The 27,456-nt window shown below is 35.7% G+C and overlaps 3 protein-coding genes across 3 annotated transcripts in view; 2 read left to right on the forward strand and 1 right to left on the reverse strand.

Moving 5' to 3' along the window:
- Positions 1 to 6,202, forward strand: part of LOC121383881 (kinase non-catalytic C-lobe domain-containing protein 1-like) — a 62,071-nt gene extending 55,869 nt beyond the window's left edge. The window contains exon 26 of the mRNA XM_041513977.1: positions 1,355 to 6,202. Coding sequence (XP_041369911.1) covers positions 1,355 to 1,589 — 235 coding nt within the window. The 3' untranslated portion in view covers positions 1,590 to 6,202. The remainder of the gene's footprint in view (positions 1 to 1,354) is intronic.
- Positions 5,281 to 25,378, reverse strand: LOC121384437 (prefoldin subunit 6-like). The gene is made up of 4 exons (XM_041514833.1): positions 25,289 to 25,378; positions 13,838 to 13,908; positions 13,304 to 13,428; positions 5,281 to 9,263 (listed from the first exon to the last, which is right to left on the reverse strand). Exons 1-4 carry the CDS (start codon positions 25,350 to 25,352, stop codon positions 9,143 to 9,145), a joined length of 381 nt encoding a protein of 126 aa, XP_041370767.1. The 5' UTR covers positions 25,353 to 25,378; the 3' UTR covers positions 5,281 to 9,142.
- Positions 25,379 to 25,879: 501 nt separating this feature from the next.
- The window catches only part of LOC121384038 (probable ATP-dependent RNA helicase DDX31), a 29,578-nt gene continuing 28,001 nt past the window's right edge, over positions 25,880 to 27,456 (forward strand). The window contains exon 1 of the mRNA XM_041514200.1: positions 25,880 to 26,014. Coding sequence (XP_041370134.1) covers positions 25,934 to 26,014 — 81 coding nt within the window. The 5' untranslated portion in view covers positions 25,880 to 25,933. The remainder of the gene's footprint in view (positions 26,015 to 27,456) is intronic.

Raw genomic sequence — 27,456 nt, forward strand, 5'->3', positions numbered from 1 at the left:
CAAGGAGCGGGATTCAGCTCCGTTAGTAGTCGGAGTAGTGTGGTCGTGGTACAAGGAGCGGGATTCAGCTCCGTTAGTAGTCGGAGTAGTGTGGTCGTGGTACAAGGAGCGGGATTCAGCTCCGTTAGTAGTCGGAGTAGTGTGATCATCTAAGATGCTCGAGTGACATGATTGAACTTCTTCACTGGATCCTTTCTGTGATTGGACCTTTTATGGTCCCAAACAATGCCCTCATGATTGGTGTATGAAAGGCTGTGGTATGTGCTGGCCTGCCTATGAAAGTGCATATAAAAGACCCCTTGCAGCTAATGGAAAAATGTATACACATGTTCCAAATGTTTGAACCGTTTAAATTATAGAAATGACAGGTTTTAGCTGTTCAGATAAATGTTTCAGCTGTTGAAATGATGTGTATGAACTTTAAAATATAAATCCACTTTGAATTAAATGATGAGTGTGAACTGTTGAAATAATAATGCTATAATATTGTATTTCAATTACATTAACACTTCAGTTCTTAAAGGGACACACCCTAGTTACGTTTATTTGTTAACCATTACGGCATTGTTTTTCGCTATTAAACCCCATTTTTCACAAATAAAATTGCACTTTACTTACATTTTATTATTTAGAATACACATTTCCATTCACCTGAAGTGCTTTTTGGTAATCCTGATGTTTGTAAAACCACGAAATGCATTTTTTCACAAAACGTGTTGTCGAGAAAACAACGTTAAGCGAGGTCCAGTCTATTTTTAATGTCACAGATGTTGGTATATCACGTGACCGTTATCATTTTGGTTCGGTTTGTTTTCTCGTGCACGGTTCGCGCAATCAACATCCGATTTGTTGTTGTTCATTTGTGAAATTTTTCAGTAACAATAAAGTTCAGACAAGTAAGTGTCTCAATACAAAACGTTACAAACCCTTAAAACCAATAATTTTGCCAAGTCTTACGATATCTGGAGAGGGGATACAACCAGGACAGAACAGTTGGAACACGTCCAGGAGAGGTGAAACGAACGCACCCCAAGTCTGTGAAATTTGTCGTGACGTAGGCATTGTTGTGCTTCTACCGGTGACATCAGAATACTAACTTTCAAAATTATTTCAAGCAATTGGGACATGGGGATTCCCATGGTATTTATCGATATAAAACCTGCTTTTTCACTCCATTTGATAAAAACGTGATCTAAGTGTGTTACAGGTTTGTAGATTAACTAAATTATAATTTATTTTCGCTGGATGGAACTAGGGTGTGCGGCTTTAAGATATTTCAACTACAAATATTTGTAACTGTTTTAAATCAATACATGTTTGGACTGTCATCATGACTATTTTTGTTTTATTTCAGGTCAATATCTCAGATGATTGACATGATCCGCCTGTTCAAGAACAATGAGTATCTGTTTGAGCGAGACTCGCAGCTCCTCAACTTACTGCGAAGGCGGATACAAGAGTTTGATGACAAAGATCTTCAGGCGATAGCATCCAACAGTGACATCAACGTGCAGAAAGTCGGCACAAAGGGAATCCATGGAGCTCTGCGGAAGATTAAGGACAAGCTGCAGTCCAAAGGATCCAAATAATGTCAACTGTAGTGGAACAAAACATGTAGATCTCTAATACCTCATGCAAAATGAATGTATTAATTATCACACTATTACGTGGCAGAAAATCCAAGGGAGATAAAAAAAAAAAAAGTAGTTATGGAAAAAAAGAAGATAAATAATATGTACTAATTGACATTCTTAGTGATGTAGTGGTTAAGCCATCCAGCTAAAGGCTGGTTATACATGTACTGGGTTCGTTACCCAGAATGATTTTTAAGGGCTCGGTTGGGAGATGTACAAGACCACTACACCGACTTCTTTCTCATTAACAACTAAGTATTGACTCACTGTTCTGGACAGCCCAGATAGTAGGGACAGATAGCCCAGATTGTAGAGGTGTGTGTTCAGGACAGTGTGCTTGAACTGTAACTGGACATAAGCATGAAAATCAGTTAAATTAATTACCGTTGATGGATGCATGGCCTACAAGTAACATATGTTTATCACCCCTCCATTGGCACACGGGATGGTACTTTACTGGTGGGATGTCCTAATTTTAGCATAAAATAACACCAAAGTTAAAGAAACCTGGCTAAGGATTTTCAAAGCTATCTTGGCACTACGAAATTGTAAAACCACCGTAAGATTGCTTCAAAAACATGGGCCCAGCCTCACACTCATCAAATTATTAGCTACATGTTTTGCAGCAAGCAAGTAAAGGCCCAAAGAACACAAAGGATCTCACATGTACCGTAACATATTCAGTTTTTACACAGAAAAAAAGCCCAATTTCGCTTGTCATTAAGGGGCTTTCACCCCCTGCACGTATGCAGTCTTGTACAACTCTACACACACACACCAAAAGTCCACTTTATGTAAACAGTACTTGAATTACAAACCAATACGATACAGTATTCCTAGTATGGCTATACAGCAATATGTTTGTCATTACTACGTACTGGCTGCATCTTTATAGTGTTCTTTGTTATAAATTCCTCAGAACCGGTAATTAAACACTCACATAATATTCATGTTATTTGCATAGCTGAAACTGAAAAAAATGTTAAAATTTAAATGAGTATACATGTATATGTAAATTACATTATATTGAAATATCTATGAAATGTGAAAAGCGAAACAAACATGTAAAGATATTGAATGTATTTATATCTGTAAAGCATGTCAACCAGTGCCCCATGACTTGTTTATTAAAGGCTGTGGTATGTGCTGACCTGTCTGTGGGAAAGGTGCATTTAAAAGATCCCTTGCTGCTTTAAACAAATTAGAAACTATGTGGCAGCAGCAGGTTTCTTCTCTTAGTCTGACGTCTATTTAAACAGAAATTAGAAACTATGTGGCAGCAGCAGGTTTCTTCTCTTAGTCTGACGTCTATTTAAACAGAAATTAGAAACTATGTGGCAGCAGCAGGTTTCTTCTCTTAGTCTGACGTCTATTTAAACAGAAATTAGAAACTATGTGGCAGCAGCAGGTTTCTTCTCTTAGTCTGACGTCTACTTAAACGTTACTGTTCCGACTGTGTGCATATAAAATCTGCAACCACCATTTCTATTGACAGAATATGATGACAGATAAAGCAAAGTCATATCCATATAGTAGCAGGATATGACTTCACATGTGACGTCACATGCATAGCTACATTACAGAATTGCTCGTTTGACCTCTAGGTCATCATACAATGTAGCTAAAATAACTGAAATAATAGCTTTTCCCCTTAATTTTTATAGTCTGCAGGATAAAGATAACAAGTAGTTAAAGACGTCGGATATCGGCTGCATGCTGTTCAGGCAGAATGAGTAGTTCTGCTTTGCAGTGATGTCATTAACTAGTTATTTTCTATTTAATCTGTAGACTTGAGGCTTGAAGTTTGTATTCTAATAGCAGACTTTGCTAGTCTGGAGTCTGAACGATTTTTCAAGCATGGATCCTGGAGTAACATCTTTATATTCAGCAAGTGTGGTTTTATTTATAGTACTTTTCTTTTCATTCTAGAAGTACATATATAAAAAAAATTCATGAAATTTTTGTTTGAAAAGCATTATTTATTGAAGTGTATAATAATATATGTACCGGTATGCCTTTTTATGCAATATATGTTTGCCTGTATACCGGTATACTTCTGAATATAAAACTCTGTGAGTTAATAATTGTAGATAGAAAATAGTATATTGTATGCACTAACAAATGTTTACAGTATATGTATTTATATTTCAGTAGGCCTATATTATTGTTTTTACATGAAACTACCTTTAAAAAAGGGAAAGAAGATGTTGGTAATACAATTACTGTATGTAATACAGGGAGGAAAACGAGAATGTTTATAGTGTGTAATGTTGTCTAGTGGAGAGCCATTTATATACAGTAGCCCAATACTGCCCGATGGCCAATTCTCTTCAGTTGTTCAATATGTATGGCTTAAATATATAGATATATTTGTATATATTAAGAGAGACATTGTTTGTGCTTTTGTATTCATTTCAATGTATCTGTTTAAAATGAAATTACCCTTATTTATAATTATGAAAAGAACTGATACTATGTATTTCAAAATATATTCAGATCAAAGTATTGTTATTTGTGATATTGAAGAGAAGTAATCTGGAATATGCAATATTGTGTATATATTTGGTTTTTATACATGTTTTTTCTGATGCAATCCTGTTTTTATAATCTGGAAGATGGATGTGTGGTGAGAGCTGTAGAAGTCTTCCTGAGTCTGTCTCATATGTTGTTGATATTATCACTTACTTTCATATATCAGGTAAACAAACTGCATAATTATGTTGTTAGGAACATAAAACTTAACATTTGTTTCTGTATTTAGGTTGGAAAAGCTATATCAAGTTATAATTACTGATACTTTTTTTCTCTTTTTTTTTTGAAGTAACAAAGAATTTTTTTTTTAAACTGCAGCTTCATTATCATTTCAAGGGTAATGTTTTCAATTTTGAACCTTTTTTGTGAGTGGTAAAAATAATAATATAATTAAGGATCAATTGTATTATATACTAACCTCCCACCAATAGCTGTGGGTTTAGTTGGGGTTTTTTGTTAAAAAATATTTATGTTCTGCTGTCTATATGTGGCAACAATGCTTTCTTTGTCTTTGTTGTTTTTTGCAATCAACATATGCATAGCATCTAAGAAAATAATGCTTTAAAATGTTGTTTTCCTAAAGGTCCTGTCATTGTATTCTAGTTTGTAATTGTTGTCATGGCCATAAGCATGTTAAACTTGAATCTAACATAACAATCTTCCAGATGGAAACTATAATTGAATTTATTTAATATATATTTATACCAATGTATATATTATGTGTATATTTTGTAAATATAACTGCAATAATATATTTGATTTAACCCCTTCACCTGTAGAGACTAATTTGGTGTTGGCATGGATATGTGTACATATGAATATACATGTAGTCCGATATATCTGTTGTTAAACACGATATATCAGACTAATATGAATGTAACCATGAACTGAGGATTAGATGCTGAATAAAATTAGGAGTATCAGAAATGATCACATGAGTTGGGGATGCAGATATTTTGAATAGCCAATAATCAATAATTAAATGTTGGGATGTTTTACAAACATGCAATTGAGGTAAAATCTGCCACCTGTCTTACATGATCACATTCTACATGTACCTTCTAAACAACGTTGTCCGTTATTTGACTCAAATTATCAACACAGACTTAAAACAAAAACAAAAGATTTTATTATAACATCAGTTGAAACTGGATTTGCATGCTGTGAATTATATTTTGCATAACTCGTAATCCTAACACATGTACAACTACATTGAAATTTCAAATGCATTAAAATTTAAAATAACTTATTTTAAAATGAGATATTATTTTTCTATTGAACTACTAATTTGTTATGCATCAAGTGTCTAAAATCATGTTTAGAACTGTTTGCAATCTCTCAAAACATTCATCATATAACCTTTTGGTGGTTCATCTTATTTTGACGTTACATAGCTGATATGCGAATGGAACGGTTCATGTAAAATATTGTGCCCCAAGTTCCCGGAATAGTCATATAGTTTTACATGAAGCACAATCTCTCCCATCCTTCTACAAAAAATTTTGGTTTTCTTTATAAATAATTTCAGTTTGGTTTAACATAAAAAGACAAGTAAAAGTGGTTTGGAAATAACAAAAAAAGTTAGAAAACAATCGACTCAGAAATAAATAATTTGTAGTAAATTCCTTTGCATGAAAAAAAAAAGAAGCATTCCCTGTTGGAAGGACAATAAATGTTTTTTCTGTTCTTGCTAGGTGAAATCAAACCTGTATTAGACTGTCATGATTGCTCAGTCAACACAATTCAAATACTGATACATTTGTTTTCTCTCTCGCATCCCCTCATCCATTTGATCATTGTGGAATCACCATGTCAGTTGAATGAAATAAAGTATTCTGTGGTGTATTTTTGCTTTGCCAGTTATCATACACTTTTTTTCATAAATCATTATTTATAGATAAGTTTGCACTAAATCATTATTTATAATTAAGTTTGCACTGTCTGTGATATTCATGCATTATTTATTGAAGTGTCAGTTATTTATATACATTTGTATTTAAACTAAGTCTTCTGAAGTAAACAGGATACTATTTTCACACGTGTGTTGCTTTAATTCTTTCAGTGAACAGTATATCTAGTTGTTTTTCTTGTAAAACTGCAGTACCAGTACATGAAAACAGTTTTCAAATGATCTGCTATGAGAAAAGAACAATAGTATGAGATAATGGATACAATAAACAAATGGCAGTTTGTTTCAGCATGGCTTCTAGCTGCCCACATGTACAGTAACACCCCTCAAAACTCGAGAGTAAATGGGAATTCTCTCAGAACCAGACAATTTTCAGTCCTTTTATATATACTAAACAAAATGGAAAACTTGACACATATTATTTGTCCTCTGATAACCTCACAACGATATGCATGTTCATTAATGCAGACATTTGTCGATGGGAGGCTTGGAATGTTGCAGGGGGGTCCAAATCAACGTTCACATGATTTCAAATGAACTAATTATGCAGTGTCAGTATCGCGTGTGACCTCGCTGGGCTAGGATAACTACCCGACACCGTCTTCTCATGGATCTCAGCAATCGTGTGAAACACTGAACCGGAAGTCGCCTCCATTCAGCCACCAGCTCCTGTCCCAATGCCTGCAGTGTCTGAGGCGCGTTAACACGGTTTCTGACACGTCTTCCGAGCTCATTCCAGACATGTTCAATTGGGATTCATGTCAGGTGATCGGACTGGCCGAGCCATGATTGGGATATCGGCATTTTGAAGAAAGTTCCGTGTTAATGCCGCTGTGTGGGGGGTTGCGTTATCATGACACCTCCGACACAGCACTGAGCATGACATTCACCACTCTTCGCCACGCCCTTATTCTGCTATCAGCGAAACTCATTGTGAATCGGGATTCGTCGCTAAAGACCACTGTGTTCCATTGTCTCCGAGTGAATCGGACATGGCGTCTTGTCCACAGAAGTGCAACGACCATCTCGGACTGCCCTCTGTCTAGACGCCCTATGGCACGATTTCCTTATTCATTTCAGTCTCGGCATTTCCAATAGCAACAAATTCAGTAGCAAAAGTGTGTTTTTCCAAGTGATGTGACGACAGGCTACACGTTTCAATCGATTTGGGACGCGAAATGTAATTCGTGCCAATTCTGCATGTGCAAAACATGATTTCCATCAATTTGACCCGGCTTCGCTCACGTGTTTCGCAAGCAATCTGATCAGCTTGTTGGCAAGCTAGTGTCAAGGTAGTAACGATTCGCTCACTAAAATTTGATGAATGGCCAAGTTCCTTTTTATAAATGTATTTTCAAACTGTAAAGTTTTCCATTTTGTTCAGTATATATATATATTGTTTATACTAGATGCTTAAAACTGAACTTCTTACTTGGTTTGTGTAGGCGTCTGATTTAGAGGGATTTAGAGGGATTTACTGTATTTCCTTCGCTTTCTGTGCAGGCTTGGACTTGGATAAGTGGACACATTTTCACAAAATCCCCTCCACCCACACATAATATATCAATGTGCAGGTGTTCATTATTTTCGATAATAGGAGGCTGTTGGAGGAAAGTAGGCAGTGTATAGTAGGCAGTTACACATTAACTACAGACTGCTGTGTGAGTACAGTTGTATGCATGAAAATTAGGCGTTAATGATGAAGTCTGAAGTAGCTTCCAAAAATTCCTCTGTGGTCTACTAATGAACACTGCAATTTATAGGACATGGCTCTTACACTTAGGGGACCATGAAATTCTACAATACAAAATCTGTAGTGAACGGATTTATTACACAATGTGATGCCATCACTGGCCAGGCATATTGGAAGGTTCTTGTTTGTGTTCTAATACATATCTGAACAATTATTAAATTCATAGATAAGTAAAACCAGTCATAATGTTACATTTTCTAAAACTTTAATTCCAGTAGAAAACATAACTTTTGTAGCATTTAAATTTTATTAGTCGTAGTTTTGGTGTTTTTTTGGGGTGGGGGTAGGGTTTAGTAAAATAAATGCACTTTTCACCAACAGAGATAAAGGTAATTTTTCCAAGGACATTCCAGGCCCGGGATTTAAAATCATACAAAAGTCTCCTAAACCTTCTTCCCTCCTAGTGCAGGCCCATATTCATTTGGGTGGAATTTTTAACACCTGGCCATATGCTATACATACAACCAAGTCAAATTTAAAATAATGGACATGATTTTAAAATGTCCCAAGATGCTGGTAAAACCATCTATGATGAACCGTTTTAACAGAACAGTGCTATTAAGAAACAAGCATTCAGAGAATACTGCTAAAGCAATAGTAGTAGTATTATACATGTTGACTATTGGTCTCCATAAATGTGTAAATCTAACTTCAAGGGCCTTAACTCTGTCAAACATGGATACATTCCAGTTTTGGCCCTTAAATAAATTCCCATCAGTCAAATCTGGCTACATGTATAACTCTGTTAGAAATCTCCATGAAAGTTAAACTTGATCTCACAAACACCCACCACCAAGTAAAAACAAATGCCCGACATGGATAAAATATTCACTTTCATGTGATTATATACTAAACTCCATTGAAAATACATCAGTCAAATCTCTAGTTATAACAAGGATACGAGAAGAAAATATAATACATTCAACTGATTTTTGTATGAGCAATAAATATCCCCAAAATAAGATACAGAGGTTAGGGTTACAGCAAACCTGCACGTGTGATAAATATAACTGAATATTGGGTGGTGCATTTTCAAAGGACTTCAGTATATATTTACAGCTCACAATGTATCATGTCAGTAGCAAAAAAGTTCTTAGAAAAAAAGTCCTTACAGACTGTGAACTAGTTGCAATTCTGAGTAATCAGGCTCTTGTTGTCCATTATCAGTAATCAGGCTCTTGTTGTCCATTATCAGTAACAGAAAACTGGGACTAACATTCCGACACAACACTGTCAACATATATTTTTTTTAAGTACAAAATTTATTAATGTAATTAGGCAGCACAAATTAATAGTTTATAAAGTCAGATGTCTCTACGCTCTGGCCGCAGCCTTCACTTGTGCTTGTTGGAACTGATGTTGAAGTTTAGCTAGCGTCTCACGCTGAGAGTCCTGTTTCTTCTCCATTTCCTTTATTATACCATCATGTCGCTTACTGCAAAAAAAACAAAAAACATGAAAGTTACAGCTCAAAATTTCTCCTTGAAAATAATCTTATCATGTCAAACACTTGATAATTCTGACATAATAATGTTAGAGTAAACTTGTTACACATGTCCATTATCAGCAAGGATCTGTTATACGCACTTTTCAAAACACAGGATATACACTCATCATGGGGAATTGATTGGGATGGAGGAAAAACAATGGGAGAACATGTCCACCAAGGGGATTTGATACCGTGACACAAGCACCTCAAGTGAACACCACCGACTGAGCTAGATCCTGCCCCACAGACCATTAAAGGAAGAAAAAGTACTTTGTTATGGCATATAGTCTTGGAGAGGAAACCCACTACATTTTTCCATTAGCAAGGGATATTTTGCATGCACCATCCCATAGACAGGATAGCACATACCATGGCCTTTGATATACCAGTCGTGGTGGACTGGCTGGAATGAGAAATAGCCCAATGGGCCCACCGACGGGGAACGATCCTAGATCGATCACGCATCAAGCAAGCACTTTAGCACTGGGCTAGGTCCCATCCCTACCATTAAAGGCTTATTGGGTGAAATTATTCATCTAGGTGCCGCCCCTACCATTAAAGGCTTATTGGGTGAAATTATTCATCTAGGTGCCGCCCCTACCATTAAAGGCTTATTGGGTGAAATTATTCATCTAGGTGCCGCCCCTACCATTAAAGGCTTATTGGGTGAAATTATTCATCTAGGTGCCGCCCCTACCATTAAAGGCTTATTGGGTGAAATTATTCATCTAGGTGCCGCCCCTACCATTAAAGGCTTATTGGGTGAAATTATTCATCTAGGTGCCGCCCCTACCATTAAAGGCTTATTGGGTGAAATTATTCATCTAGGTGCCGCCCCTACCATTAAAGGCTTATTGGGTGAAATTATTCATCTAGGGCTTATTGGGTGAAATTATTCCGGTGCCCCTACCATTAAAGGCTTATTGGGTGAAATTATTCATCTAGGTGCCGCCCCTACCATTAAAGGCTTATTGGGTGAAATTATTCATCTAGGTGCCGCCCCTACCATTAAAGGCTTATTGGGTGAAATTATTCATCTAGGTGCCGCCCCTACCATTAAAGGCTTATTGGGTGAAATTATTCATCTAGGTGCCGCCCCTACCATTAAAGGCTTATTGGGTGAAATTATTCATCTAGGTGCCGCCCCTACCATTAAAGGCTTATTGGGTGAAATTATTCATCTAGGTGCCGCCCCTACCATTAAAGGCTTATTGGGTGAAATTATTCATCTAGGTGCCGCCCCTACCATTAAAGGCTTATTGGGTGAAATTATTCATCTAGGTGCCGCCCCTACCATTAAAGGCTTATTGGGTGAAATTATTCATCTAGGTGCCGCCCCTACCATTAAAGGCTTATTGGGTGAAATTATTCATCTAGGTGCCGCCCCTACCATTAAAGGCTTATTGGGTGAAATTATTCATCTAGGTGCCGCCCCTACCATTAAAGGCTTATTGGGTGAAATTATTCATCTAGGTGCCGCCCCTACCATTAAAGGTTTATTGGGTGAAATTATTCATCTAGGTGCCGCCCCTACCATTAAAGGCTTATTGGGTGAAATTATTCATCTAGGTGCCGCCCCTACCATTAAAGGTTTATTGGGTGAAATTATTCATCTAGGTGCCGCCCCTACCATTAAAGGTTTATTGGGTGAAATTATTCATCTAGGTGCCGCCCCTACCATTAAAGGCTTATTGGGTGAAATTATTCATCTAGGTCCCGCCCCTACCATTAAAGGCTTATTGGGTGAAATTATTCATCTAGGTCCCGCCCCTACCATTAAAGGCTTATTGGGTGAAATTATTCATCTAGGTGCCGCCCCTACCATTAAAGGCTTATTGGGTGAAATTATTCATCTAGGTGCCGCCCCTACCATTAAAGGCTTATTGGGTGAAATTATTCATCTAGGTGCCGCCCCTACCATTAAAGGCTTTATTGGGTGAAATTATTCATCTAGGTGCCGCCCCTACCATTAAAGGCTTATTGGGTGAAATTATTCATCTAGGTGCCGCCCCTACCATTAAAGGCTTATTGGGTGAAATTATTCATCTAGGTGCCGCCCCTACCATTAAAGGTTTATTGGGTGAAATTATTCATCTAGGTGCCGCCCCTACCGTTAAAGGTTTATTGGGTGAAATTATTCATCTAGGTGCCGCCCCTACCGTTAAAGGCTTATTGGGTGAAATTATTCATCTAGGTGCCGCCCCTACCGTTAAAGGCTTATTGGGTGAAATTATTCATCTAGGTGCCGCCCCTACCATTAAAGGCTTATTGGGTGAAATTATTCATCTAGGTGCCGCCCCTACCATTAAAGGCTTATTGGGTAAAATTATTCATCTAGTTGCCGCCCCTACCATTAAAGGCTTATTGGTGAAATTATTCATCTAGGTGCCGCCCCTACCATTAAAGGTTTATTGGGTGAAATTATTCATCTAGGTGCCGCCCCTACCATTAAAGGTTTATTGGTTGAAATTATTCATCTAGGTGTCGCCCCTACCATTAAAGGCTTATTGGGTAAAATTATTAATCTGAGAAAATCCAGGTTTTTTCTTGTCATCCTGATATCTGTAGAAGCTGAAAATACCTTTTACATGTATGCAAAACAGAAAAGGTAAATGTTTGTACATGTATCCAGGGAACTACATGTAGCTGATGAGTTTTCTACCACGCAAACACACACTCCATAAATTAAAATGGGGGGGGGGGGGGGGCTGTAGTCATAAACTAAATATATTATATTCTCCATAACCAGACATGTAGCTATTATTTTCCTGTCCCATAGGTGTTGGAAGATGCTAGCAAATGGAGGGTCCATAATAATTTGTCTTCTAATGTATTATATGTAGACTTGGTGGGGGAGGTGGCCAGTGCTCCCCACTGCCAGACACTTACATTTCTTCATCAATACAATTTCTTTCTTTCTATAGCATTAGGCAATCTAATTAAAATTAGCTCCACTGGTTAATTACTATTACCTGTGGATCTAACAGCACCCCACTGGAGCTCATGTCCACTTGACGTTTCATTCGACCAATCAAAACCTTACTTGCAAAATAATGCCAGTGATTTCAAAAGAATTTGAAAACATTTGGGATTATGCTGAGAGTATACGAAATGATTCGGGTGAATTATGAAGTATGCCGGAAACTAATTTTAATATAAAAACGTGATGGTATAGCCATAAAATCTGTTTATACTAGTATACAATCCAGAGTTTATTACTGCACTTTACCCCCTGTTCTTTAATGTTGAAATAGACCAACAAGTCTGCCTATTGCATATTGTCGCCTTTATATTTAAAAAATTTGTATGCTCCAGAATAACGCTATAAAAGTGTAATTGGTCGATACTTAAATTGTTATTTATAGATGAAATGTCACCTGAACATGGGAGTCCATGCAATGCTGTTAGATCTACTGGTAGTTCAGTAGAGCTAATTTTAATCAGATTGTAGCATTAGGCACTTACATTTCTCCATCAATACAATTTCTTTCTTTCTATAGCATTAGGCACACTTACATTTCTCCATCAATACAATTTCTTTCTTTCTATAGCATTGGGCACACTTACATTTCTCCATCAATACAATTTCTTTCTTTCTATAGCATTGGGCACACTTACATTTCTCCATCAATACAATTTCTTTCTTTCTATAGCATTGGGCACACTTACATTTCTCCATCAATACAATTTCTTTCTTTCTATAGCATTGGGCACACTTACATTTCTCCATCAATACAATTTCTTTCTTTCTATAGCATTGGGCACACTTACATTTCTCCATCAATACAATTTCTTTCTTTCTATAGCATTGGACACACTTACATTTCTCCATCAATACAATTTCTTTCTTTCTATAGCATTGGGCACACTTACATTTCTCCATCAATACAAAAAAATTTCTCTTAAAATAGCATTAGGCACACTTACATTTCTCCATCAATACAATTTCTTTCTTTCTATCTATAGATAGCATTGGGAACACTTACATTTCTCCATTAATATAATCTATTCTTTTCTGTACTGTCTGTTTTCCTTCCTCCAAGTCTTGTTTCACCAGTATTGGGCCAATCAGCTTGTAGACATTAGCACTGGCTTCTAAACTATCCAACTCCTACAAAAATACAACACTCCTATATTGGTTAATAATAATAGAGATAAAAAATTCCATTGCACTAACCATCCAGAAAACTTTATAGGCTCTTGAAATGTCAGGGGTTACAAGGAGTTTTTCTCAAAGAACATGCACATACATTGTTTTGGATAGTATCAAAATCCAGAATTACATGTATCAACAGTAATGAAATTATGGGCACAAAAATTTATTTTACTCAGCTGAAAACAAGCTGTAAATTACGTACATGTATCAATTGGTATACACATACTAGTTGTATACATGTATTTATTGAATGTTAGCCAATCTAAATATAATTTTTTATTCCACTTGATATTGGCATTGGGCAACATATTTTAAACCTCTGTTTTCAACCATACATATTTACACATGAAAGCACAATGCTTACATCCTTCACCAACATGTTCTCGCTCAGCTGGGCATCAAGTCGTTGCCTTGTGGTCACATATTTCTGCAAATCTAAAAGAAAGAAAAAATATATGCATGTACAGGGTTTGGGAGGTAATATGCAGGTCTTAAGTACATGTACATAGATATGAAATAAATAAAATAATAAATTACACATTGTGTAATCCACTGGGTGGGTGTTATAATGTACACCTGAAGGTAATTTAATGTAATTCTCAAAAAATGCTGCACACACAGAAACGATTTTATGAATATGATTACAAATACTAAAACAATTTGTACTAAAATACATATATTTTATAATTATATGAACATAATACCTCCGCCAGGGTTTGTTACTTGAAAATACATTCTGAACAAAATATATCTATAGACAGATTTCAAAAGATTCTGGCATATAGCTAGTACTTCATTATCATCCACTGTAACTCACTGCTGAAAATGTAGTGTACAATCAAGTATCATGGCCGACGACAGTCACTCTTCTCAACCTTGTTTTGGCTTCACGTACACAATAAATATAGCATATATATTCAACATTAATTTTTTTTATATATGTTTCATAAAAGGTACTTTTTATTTCTTTCATCAGGGTTCCACCTAGCATCTGGAAAACTGGAGTCCTCATGACTCACAGGGTTTTATTTTTGGAGTCATGCATTAAAAAATGAGAGTCATCTATGATACATGTATATTTCTTAAATCACATAATTAACTGAATAACTGTCTTGTTTATATTGCAAGCATATTTATATCCACTGTTCTATCTGTTTAATATATATATATGTAAATCCATTGTGTTTCTTCTTATAAATAATGTAGTGCTTTTTTCTCTCTCTTTTATACACCCTTTGGCTTTTAGTCACCCATCACAATGCTGCATGCTAACCTGCTTTGTAACATAGCTTCATCTGCACAATAATTATGACTAACCCCTATTACGAGATATGCTTGATCATCTACATGTATTAAAAAAAGAAAAAAAAAAGATATATAGACTGAAGTAAAAACCTGCGGCTGGTTAACTAGTATCTGATATCCATAAACAGACTGCACATTTGACATTGTCGCGATGATCTAAATTTAAACTGGTCTGGCACGCTACATCAGCCACACTAGTTTTTACATTTAAGTTACGTTAAATGTATTGATACGGTTGGGAACCATTTAAACCACTCAGCTATTTTCGTTTTTAAACTTCATAGTTGCTATTTTTTATGTACCGGTATTTAAAAATAATAATAATATTGTAAAATCGATTGACATCGGAAATACTTTGCGTCAACCATGATGCACACAGATTTTATTTACGAGTATTTTAGGTAAATATTGTGTCAGATATGTATGATTCCTGCGTCATGTGAAACTGTTTCATTTTTTAAAACTTAATCTTAACATTTTGTCTACAATTATGAAAAATAGAAACATACCAACCTGGAAACAGTGTTTTCTGCTCAATATAGAATTTGGACAAGAGTGAAGGTAAGTAGACCAGTTTTTATTTCAATGTGGCAAAGCATTGTAATAATATAGCTAATTTTGAAGCTGAATCATGTCAGTATGTTTTTATTTCAATGTGGCAAAGCATTGTAATAATATAGCTAATTTTGAAGCTGAATCATGTCAGTATGTTTTTATTTCAATGTGGCAAAGCATTGTAATAATATAGCTAATTTTGAAGCTGAATCATGTCAGTATGTTTTTATTTCAATGTGGCAAAGCATTGTAATAATATAGCTAATTTTGAAGCTGAATCATGTCAGTATGTTTTTATTTCAATGTGGCAAAGCATTGTAATAATATAGCTAATTTTGAAGCTGAATCATGTCAGTATGTTTTTATTTCAATGTGGCAAAGCATTGTAATAATATAGCTAATTTTGAAGCTGAATCATGTCAGTATGTTTTTATTTCAATGTGGCAAAGCATTGTAATAATATAGCTAATTTTGAAGCTGAATCATGTCAGTATGTTTTTATTTCAATGTGGCAAAGCATTGTAATAATATAGCTAATTTTGAAGCTGAATCATGTCAGTATGTTTTTATTTCAATGTGGCAAAGCATTGTAATAATATAGCTAATTTTGAAGCTGAATCATGTCAGTATGTTTTTATTTCAATGTGGCAAAGCATTGTAATAATATAGCTAATTTTGAAGCTGAATCATGTCAGTATGTTTTTATTTCAATGTGGCAAAGCATTGTAATAATATAGCTAATTTTGAAGCTGAATCATGTCAGTATGTTTTTATTTCAATGTGGCAAAGCATTGTAATAATATAGCTAATTTTGAAGCTGAATCATGTCAGTATGTTTTTATTTCAATGTGGCAAAGCATTGTAATAATATAGCTAATTTTGAAGCTGAATCATGTCAGTATGTTTTTATTTCAATGTGGCAAAGCATTGTAATAATATAGCTAATTTTGAAGCTGAATCATGTCAGTATGTTTTTATTTCAATGTGGCAAAGCATTGTAATAATATAGCTAATTTTTAAGCTGAATCATGTCAGTATGTTTTTATTTCAATGTGGCAAAGCATTGTAATAATATAGCTAATTTTGAAGCTGAATCATGTCAGTATGTTTTTATTTCAATGTGGCAAAGCATTGTAATAATATAGCTAATTTTGAAGCTGAATCATGTCAGTATGTTTTTATTTCAATGTGGCAAAGCATTGTAATAATATAGCTAATTTTGAAGCTGAATCATGTCAGTATGTTTTTATTTCAATGTGGCAAAGCATTGTAATAATATAGCTAATTTTGAAGCTGAATCATGTCAGTATGTTTTTATTTCAATGTGGCAAAGCATTGTAATAATATAGCTAATTTTGAAGCTGAATCATGTCAGTATGTTTTTATTTCAATGTGGCAAAGCATTGTAATAATATAGCTAATTTTGAAGCTGAATCATGTCAGTATTACTATGACATCACTTAGCATCTTTTTACAATAAACAATAAACTGGGTGCTACAAGATGTTTCCATTTTCTAAAAGCTGGAAAATTTAAATGCAACACTGCCATTGAACATTTTTTGTTTGAGAATTACAGAAGCACTTGACTGTGTTTGATAAAAACCCTTGTAATTAAAAAAACAAATTGTAATATTTACGAAATATGGATTTGAAGTAAAATTACAGTACCGTAAGATAACATTCTATTTCTATAAATTTTATTATGTATGAAGCCAATTAAAACAAGGGTGCAAAAAGAGTCACTTTTTGGACCCTAATTGTTTTGGCTTCGTACACATTAAATAAAACATATCAAACGGTAATTTTTAGATACATTGATATAAATGTATTTGACAAAAGGTACTTTTTATTTATTTCATCTTATAACTTAAAATTAATATTTTGTCCAGAATTATGAAAAATAAAAACATACCAACCTGTAAACAGCGTTGTCTGCTTGTTATAGAAATTTGACAGGGGTCAAGGTTAGTAGACCAGTTTTTATTTTAATATGGCAAAGAATTATAATAATATAACTAATTTTGAATTTGAATGGCGTCAGTATTCCAATGACGTCACTTTGCATCTCCTTACAATAACAATAAACTTGGTACCTGACGTTTCTGCAGGCTTTTAAGTGACCAATAACAAAAAAGTAGGGATAAAAGTAGGAGGATTTTTTTTTTTAAAGTAGGAAAAAGTAGGGATTTTAAGGAAAAAAGTAGGGATAGTATAGGCATCTTTACTAACCTTTTCGATGCAAATAAATGACTACTGACCTTTTCACCAATTCTGATGTGCATGTAGTGTATCTTTGCTTGGTAACCAGTGCTTCAAGAGGGATTCAGCAACAGAATGAGGAGACAAAGTGGGTGCCTTGTCAACATTCGCCAGTCATTCTCATCATGGAACCCCTCTTGCAGCACTAGAGACCTACTGCAACAAACTTATCCTACAAAAATACTAGAAACGGCTTCTTGTTAAAATCAAGATTTAGATTAGAGCTATCAATGCATGTAATTATAACTTTTCTATTATTTTGTTAACTATTTTCACGAAAAAGTAGGAAAAAGTACGAGCCTAAAAAAAAAATAGGGAAACGTAGGGCCCGCTTTAAAGCCTGTTTCTGTTATAAGAATGCTGGAAAAATTCCAGTGCAAAATTGGCTATTGAAATGTTTTTGTTTGCACATTATTAATGCACCTGGTTGCTAGTCAATTTGTACCCTGGTCATTTCGTACCATATAGTCAGTTCGTACCTAATTTGGCCATTTCATACCCTGGTCATTTCGTACTTTGCAAAAAGTCATTTTGTACCTTAGTTATTTCGTACCATAACATAAATGTGTAATGTCAGATGTATTATCACCCTGGTAAAGTCTTTTACAAAATAACATTGCATTACAAATCTTTATAAGATGCAAACACCACCTGCAACTGAATAACAATAATACTAGAAATAAAGATGCAAATAAATAATATCCGGCCATTTCGTACCATGTAGTCAACTGGTACTGGTAGCTGGAAAATGGTTCAAATTAATTTATTATTATTATTATCGTAATTATCAAAACGTAAATATAAAAAGCGCACCTTGCAGACCGTGCTTTTTAAGGTGCGCCGATGATATCACGCTCGTACAGCACACATCATTTCAATCTGGCGAGTGTGAAAAATAACGCACGTTACACTTAACAAACAGCGCACGTAGAATAATTTTGTATATTGATTGCCACTATTTACCTTATGTAGCTGATAGAAAGATCTGTTTAATAATAACAGAAAAAAATGTTACGAGAACGGTAGCGTCCATGCAAGATTTTAATATATGACTGGTACTTATCTTTGCTATACAAATCGGAAAACACAGGTTTAATAGACATCTTCAAAGACGTACCAATCCGATCAAAATTATTTGCCTATTTAATTTATTAATTAAAAACAGTCCACTTTTATAAGGTAATAGATCACGTCTGGTAAGGATAACTCATTTATACTGTTCATATAGTTATGACAAAAAGAGAAATGGGATTGAATTAAATAGTGGCTTCTGTAGCCTACACAAATGAACTTGTTACGGAAATCAGCGAAGTCGGTACAATTGTCTCGATTAGTTCATAACTGTTAGCCTACAAAGCTTACGTAAGGTCCAAAAAATAGCAACCGTGTAATTTTATACTTTATTTTTAAAATAAAATTTTTTTTAGACGGAATAATAAAAAGAATGAAAAGAAATGATAATAGGTATGTAAGAATAAGCCTAGGTATTTTTTTAGGTCTATTATTTTTCTTTTTTATCTTTAATAAAAATCAAATAAAATTTCATTTAAATATTTTTATTTCAGCCAGAGGTTAATGAATGTGCATATTATGTTATTTAGACATGTATATATGTAAACACTATAGTAACAGTAATCAATGATCATTTCCAACTATTTAATTTTTGTTTCATTTATTAGAAAGTCACAGACCATGTGACTGGAACATGATTTGATACGCAGTAGTATTGACCAATCGAAGCTATCGGGATCAGATTATTTTTACTCTTGGAATTCAGCACGCACACGCTGGTCTACTTGACAACTTATTACGCATTGATGATGATGTCTAAAATTATGTTGTTTTTTTATTATCTTTATTATGGCATCCCACGTTTGGAATAAAATCCTTTGCAATGACAGATTTTTTTCAGAGTTTGTGTATTTTGTTATTAACAACACTGGGGCCGTTCTAGATCAATGACGTAATGCCGTCAGAGCTGTTCGTACCTTGTAGCATGCATGCAGATTGGTTATGTAATTGTTGACTTAAAAATCCCACGCCAATGTCAAAAAAAGAAAGAAATGTTTTATTTAACGATGCACTCAACACATTTTATTTACGGTTATATGGCATCAGACATATGGTTAAGAACCACACAGATTTTGAGAGGAAACCCGCTTTCGCCACTACATGGGCTACTCTTTCCGATCAGCAGCAAGGGATCTTTTATTTGCGTTTCCCACAGGCAGGATAGCACAAACCATGGCCTTTGTTGAACCAGTTATGGATCACTGGTTGGTGCAAGTGGTTTACACCTACCCACTGAGCCTTGCGGAGCACTCACTTAGGGTTTGGAGTCGGTATCTGGATTAAAAATCCCATGCCTCGACTGGGATCCGAACCCAGTACCTACCAGCCTGTAGACCGATGGCCTACCACGACACCACCGAGGCCAGTCGCTAATGTCAATGTCCCAACTAACACTATCAAATGAAGTAATTGTAGGCCCACGTTTCACGAGTTACTTTTTTTTAAATGTTTTAATAAATATGAGTCATTAGTGCACACCTGATATGCTTGGGTCGTAGTTCATGAACTAACTCCTCGGAACCAGTTTTTTTCCCCATCCCAACTATCCTAATCATGTTCGTTGTACATAATAATGAAATTCAAGACAAGTGATTCATATATATATATATATATATATATATATATATATATATATATATATATATATATATATATATATATATATACAGTCAAACCCGCTGACCATCCACTAGTGTAAACAAAGTGTATTAGCCATGTAGTTAATGAGATAAACTTGAAACAACATAACCATCATCGGTGCACGTGTTTACAAAATGACGTCAGTTTCCGGAATTACCGGGCTGTTGATTGACTGAATAGAATTACGTGAACTTGTATGAATTTGCTGGTATGGTGTTCTTTCCATCCCAAAAGATATGGCAAGCTTTGGTATTATTTGTGATCCCCAAATAATGACTTTGCTATTGTTAAGCAATTAAAATTAAGCTCGGCTAGTGAGTCGTTATCAGTTCCAGCAGTCTGCATTGCATGCATGACCGGTCTAACACAACTGACTGACCTTCATGGTGTGGTCCGACTGATTGGTGTCTAACAATATAGCAGAAACTTAGGGAGGATCCATAAATAACGTTTTTTTTGACGACCTCCCCCATCAGTCTTTTTTTTTCCGCTACATTTTCCGGGAAGCAAGTGATAAATCGTTTCTTTTGCATTTAACAGATATAGCGTACACTGCATCTAATGAATAAGTGAACAACAACCCTTTCTCAGTCACATTTATTAAAAACATAACAGCCTAGGATGATTGATCTGTAATCTTTTAATTATTAACAAGGCTTCTCAACATAACGTAATAATTGATACAGAACAATAATTGCCCTGAACACGTCAATCGAATAGGGCCTCAATAGTTGAGTGCGCATGCGTACAAGCGCACAGGCGGTACTTCTAAAAATAATAGTCGGAGAGTTACCTGTTATTGAGATGGCCTCTGATTAACAGCAATATATTGCAAACAAAACATTAGGTCTTAGGTTTATTCAACTTAATTATGTCATTCTTAAATCTTGTAGTCGGGTATTGTGATTCACCAGTAGTAACGTGCACACCATCTCATTTGCATGTCACACGTCGACTCTGTAAACAGCGATTACACTTACAGTCGGCTTACCACACAGTGAGCTCAAACAAAACAGATTAATCGGTGATTTATTTGAGTTTTTTTGCCAAAGTTTGATAGACATTCTCAGTCATTTGTGACATTAATTTAGCACACACACAAAAAAAATAAAAATCGTTATTTATATGTGCAAATAACCGATATATAGCCTGTAGTCTGTACAATTAACCGGATGTTTTGTAGTGTTATAAGGGCAAATGGTTCCATGTTGGGTGAATATAGTCGATTAACCGAATTATGCTATAAACCGATGTGCAAATAAGTGGAGATGACTGTATATATATATATATATATATATATATATGTTTAGCTGCACGTTCATCAAACCATCTAACACTGAAAAGGTATATATATAATTGTGTGCATCAAATTATCTGAATAGTACATATTGTAATTAAAAAAATCAAATGGTCTGCATCAGTGTATACATGTCATAATTATATTTCTATAGCACTACTCCTGAAACTTTTTAATAAACTATAACTCCATTCCTGAAAGGGAAAAGAAGTCAGACTACACTAATGAACCAAACAACATAAAATTAGAAGAAAACATTATTGGTTTATTTGTTCATTTTTGCAATATATGTCTCTACATTTACATGTACCAATTACTAAATGCTTGATTGTCACTTGCCTTAGTATTTTGACCTGTGCGATTTTCACTCGCCTAAGTGTTTTGAGGTGTGCGATTTTTCACTCGCCTTTGTTTTTCAAAAGGCAAGGACTGACCTTGGTCAATTGGGTTAATGATGACTTGTTGAAGTAAAGACACTGTTTCCCTTGGTAGACATATTTTCTTATAGAGGTATATGCAAGTAATATATTCGCGTGCTATATACACTGGTACAAAATGAGCATGGTATGAAATGACTTTTCACAATGGTATGAAATGACTAGGTTAAAAAATCATTATGATACGAAGTGACTATGATTCATGCACCTGAATGTGTTTGAAGAAAATCTTGCAGGATTCGAACTTAAGAATTTGTCTCCCACGGCAATTTTTAAAAGAATTGCAATGGGTGAAACAGTCCTCCTACGGCAATTTTGAGCCTGCCTATGGAAAGTTTTTTAAAAGTGACATTTGCAGCAAATAAACCTGACTGCAAGGCTATCTTGTTATATGTAGACATCTTTTCAATATGCAAATGTTAAATATTGGCAGGTAATGTACACCAGGTTCATTTTGCCATTGTTGAGGAGCTTTACTGACGGCACAAAAGTGCTATCAGTGATGCGCTCTACCCATGGCAATTTATATCTCAATGATGGCAATTGCCGTCAGTGCCGCTGTTAGGTTCGAGACCTGATCTTGTGTTTAAAAAAAATGTGTACCTTTTACGAAATATGGATTTCAAGTGAAATTATGGTAAGATATACTATATTAATTGTGTACGTAGCCAAAACAAGGTGCGAAAAGTGACTGTCGTCGACCTTAGTAACCCAGACATCACTTTCCAATTCTACCTCCAAATTCCGGGTACAGGCTAACATGGAACCGTGCCAAAACGGAACCATTTTCTTTGGCGAAAACAGCACCATATATAAATATATATAACTTATCTTATTTTTAATTTCAGGATTAGGGTTAGGGTTCAGAGCGATAATCTTTATTTTACCGTGAACAATGTTTATTCGATATAACTCAACCGTTATCGAGTTGCCCACAGAAAGATAAGCCATTTTGATTTGTTTACATTTTAAAAACATTTCGTAGTTTACATTGGATGACATCATCATTATATGGTAATACATAATATGCCGTTTTCATATACATATATACTAGCGGAAAAAAGTAACAGTGTAACTTGAAACATCAGATAAAATTAACACGGCTCAATATTTTAGCCTGATGTTTTGCACAGTTGACCAGTGAACGCACCGCCACACAATCGCGGGGTCAATTCCGTATTGGCACGTGCCGTTTCGCTTCTTGGACATGGGTCTGTTTTTCAAGGTTTTTCCGCCCAACATTTTACTGCTCCAGCTTTTGTCGACTTTGCTACTGTCGGGTCATTGTTTGGCAACCGGTGGAACAGAAAAGCAGGTTTTCGGTTGAAAGTGGTCGTAGAGCAATGCCCAGGCTAAATGTAAATGACCGCCTTCGCGCAATTGGTATGATCCAGGCTGAAATGCTCCATTGCGCTGTTGCTACGCAATTTGGTGTCAACATAAACACTATTCAGGCTTTGTCGCGACGTTTTCAACAATTTGGTAATGTCAGAGACCGACCACGTGCAGGTCGTCCACGCGTGACGTCACAACAGCAGGACAATCATACCCGACTCGTGCACCTCAGGAATCACTTCCAAACGGAAAGTCTGACAGCGCGGACCATTCCTGGATTGCGTGCCATCAGCCCCAGAACTGTACGGAATCGATTACGTGAACAGCGTATTTGTTCGCGACGTCCGGCTGTCCGTTCAGTTTTGCTAAGACGCCATCGTGTAGCACGTCAGGCTTGGTGTAGAAGACACTTGCGCTTTAATCGCCGACACTGGGCGGGTATTCTGTTTACAGACGAGTCCAGGTTTCACTTAGACAGCAGCGACGGCCGTTCAAGAGTCTATCGTCGTGTTAGAGAACGTTTTAGTGACGCCTGTATTGTGGAGCGACGTGCTTTTGGCGGAGGCAGTGTCATGGTTTGGGGTGGTATCACGTCAACTGGACGAACACCTATTGTGGTCATCGATGGCAATTTGAACGCCGTAGGCTACCGTGACGACATTATCCAGGCTCACGTCATCCCATTTGTGCAAAGACAGCAACGTCACATCACGCTTCAGCAAGACAACGCTAGACCTCACGTCGCCCGGGTGGTAAGGGATTTCTAGCTCAGCAGAATACCGATGTGTTGCAGTGGCCTGCAGTCTCACCCGATCTTGCACCAATCGAGCATGTCTGGGATGAGATGCAACGTCGTGTACGTGCGCTGCCTGCCTACCAGCCGGTGACGTTGGCAGCGCTGGGTCAGACGTTAGTCCAGATCTGGAACGGCATTCCCCAGGCATTCTTCAACAATTTGGTAGGCTCTATGAGGCGACGGTACCAGGCCTGCATCGACGCAAACCATGGCCATACGCGCTATTAACTTTGTGAACTGATTTTTTACCCCCGTGTCTTTCATCCCCAATACCAATGAAACGACAGATGCTGTGACATTTTAAATGAATTGAAGTTTTGCAGATTTGCCTATTAACCATGCTATCTGATCGTTTCATCGTTTTATGTCTTGAAATTATGTTTTTATCAACATGATAACCATACACAGTTACTTTTTTCCGCTAGTATATATATATATATTTCAGTATATATATATAAAAAATGTCAAAAATAACTTGTAAGTTAGTTACTTGAACACCAAGTTCTTGGCACTTTCTCCAGATTGCTTGGGTTAGGTGGAATAAACATCCACGCAGCCTCACATCGAGAAACACCTTCTTCATAGCTTTCCATGTCACCATTTTATTGAGAAAAATAAAAGTTCAGCAAGATTGGCGTCTGGCTCTTGTCAGAGGCGGCTCCCAATGGGAGCGTGCTTGAACAGTTATCTGATGGAAGCACGTAAATAAATTTACCTGACCTGAAGATTGTTTGTGCAACTATCAGAAGTGACACAAAAACATTTATTTTTTCTTTTAATAAATAACTTTTCATTTGAGTTAAGTTGTTTTGTTGGGGTTTTTTGTCTTATTTACTATTCTTCAAATAAAATTCAATTATGGTGCCGTTTTAGCCATCGTAGGTTCCATTTTAGCCATAAATTTCGGTGCCGTTTTAGCCAACGCAGGTTCCGTTTTGTCCAATTTGTTTCCGTTTTCGCTTGGTGCCGTTTTGGCACGGTTCCGTTTTTAAACGTTGGATAAAAGTCAAATATTGAAATAACATGGCCAAAGAAATGATCTTGGTTTTATTATTAAACATAACGATGTTAGAAATGCACAACCACTGAAACAAGACACAGCACCATTAATGGATTACCTTTTTGGCTATTTTGGTATTTTTCAACCTCAGATTGCAAACGTTTTTGGAGACCATCCGCCATGGTTTTCTTTCTCTCCTGACAACAATTCCTACTTTAATTTTAGAGCATCAAAGAGTCGGTAAGTTACCAGTGAAGCAGGTTAAACAAAACCTTACAGTGTTTTATTAGTTATATAGATGGTGCTCAGGGCCGTATCTAGCAGGGAGCAAGGGGAGCAGTTCCCCACCCCCCGAAAAAATTCGGAAAGCACTATAGAAACTTAAAGAAAAGGAGTTTTAGACTATTAACTACTCAGTTGCCCTCCCAAACAAAAAATCCTAGCTACGGCCCTGGTGCTATTTTTATATGTACTAACATATTGTTTGTGGTCAGTGTTATTTCTAACTACAATAGATGTGATTCGATTGGTGGTGGTGGGTGTGTGTGTGTGGGGGGGGGGGGGGGGGCATTTCTAAGGCTGTCTGACGCTCATGAGCGCTGTCAACTGTAGGGATTAAATGTAACAGAACACACACGTCCGGTTGAATTAGACTGATTTCCCTATGATTCTGTTTTATGCTCAATAAAAGCGCAGCGTATAGACAGAACAGGGAAACAGTTAATGATGGAACCGGAAACTATTAAACCTAAACACAACCCATATGATTTCACGTGGTAAAATGAATTCTGCAGAAGATTTTGATATTCAGCTGAATCTGTGTAGCTCACAGATATCGGATAATGTACGATTAACTAAGACTCCTCCCTCTGGATTTTCTTCCCTGATTTTAATTATAACTGGGCAAAAGTATAGCTAATAAAAATTTTAAATTGCTAAAATGTTTTCTAAAGCAAACTTCTATTCTTAAATGTTATAATTCTAAGGTCGACAACAATCACTTTTCGCACCCTGGTTTAGGCTTTGTATACAGTAAATAAAACCTATTCAGCGGTAATTTTTTAATATGATATATTTAACAAAAGGTACTCTTTATTTCTGTGTTTTAAAACAAACTTAAAGTTACAGTCTCTGGTTACCATTATTATAACATCATGTATAGGAGAAGCCATGTGTTTAGGGAAGTGACGTCACGTATCAGCATGCGCGCGCATCTGGTAGGCAGAAGTCTATCATAATGGCCATTAGTAACAAAGCGAACTAGCGTAGCGTGAATAGCAAAGAATGGCCAACACGTGCTTAAATTACCGCTTGTAACACGGGAACGCTATTCTACATGGCTCCTGTATGGAGGAGATACATGTACTCTTTCCACCCATACAATTTGACTATTGACCGAGTTCAAAACTATAGCAAACTTCCTTTTTTTTCTTTTTCTTTTCACCTGAATAAATATTTTTAGTCCATGTATTTTTAAAGCGTCTGGTCCATATTTCAAGTAAAGCATTACAAACGAGCGTGCGCACACACAAATAAAAATAATAAAATAAAACGAGTAGGCCTATATTTTTTATTTAAAACTGTTTAAAAGAAATAATTGGCCTACACTTTGTTAAAGGAAATTATTTCTTTAAACAATTTTAAATAACCCATATATATATATATATATATATATATATATATATATATATATATATATATGTATATATACATATATATGTACATATAGATGCACATACACACACACACATACACACACACACACATATATATATGAACATTTGTTACAAATGAACAACCAGTAGATAATATATAAACAGTAGTTATATATATATATATAACACATCAGACTTGTCTACTGGTTCATTTGTAAGGCTTTTCATCAACAATAAATTTAAGCAAGTATCTTACTAGAAAACTTTACAAAAACTTTAAAACTATTAATTTTATCAAGTCCTTTTTTATTCCTTAAACTTGCTGATATCGAATACATATTAACACATTGTATTAAAATGGAGGAACCTAAATTTAGTTTCCATACATGTTCCATGACCACAAATACATTGCTCCCTCTAGCTACAGCGTCCCTTTTTAAATATTAGTACAGAACATAGCCTTTTAAACCGGATACATCTCACCTTTGTGGTTCCATCTTCAGAACATTTTGTAGCATTATTTTTATATATATATATATATACATAAAAATTGCCATTAATATTTTAATCGCCTAATCCCATGCAGGCCAGGACATAGTTTAATACGCAGTCGATCTAGGATTGATTCCTG

This window comes from Gigantopelta aegis, chromosome 10, assembly GCF_016097555.1.
Source record: "Gigantopelta aegis isolate Gae_Host chromosome 10, Gae_host_genome, whole genome shotgun sequence".
NCBI classification, from domain to species: Eukaryota; Metazoa; Mollusca; class Gastropoda; order Neomphalida; family Peltospiridae; genus Gigantopelta; species Gigantopelta aegis.

Bases quoted from the DNA above. Each gene is read 5' to 3' on its own strand.
- LOC121384437 (XM_041514833.1), bottom strand. From the start codon at position 25,352: ATGGCGGATGGTCTCCAAAAACGTTTGCAATCTGAGGTTGAAAAATAC. The intron at 13,909-25,288 runs GTAATCCATTAA...TCTTTCTTTTAG, and splicing joins ATACCAAAATAGCCAAAAAG to ATTTGCAGAAATATGTGACC. The intron at 13,429-13,837 runs GTAAGCATTGTG...GTATTTTTGTAG, and splicing joins AGAACATGTTGGTGAAGGAT to GAGTTGGATAGTTTAGAAGC.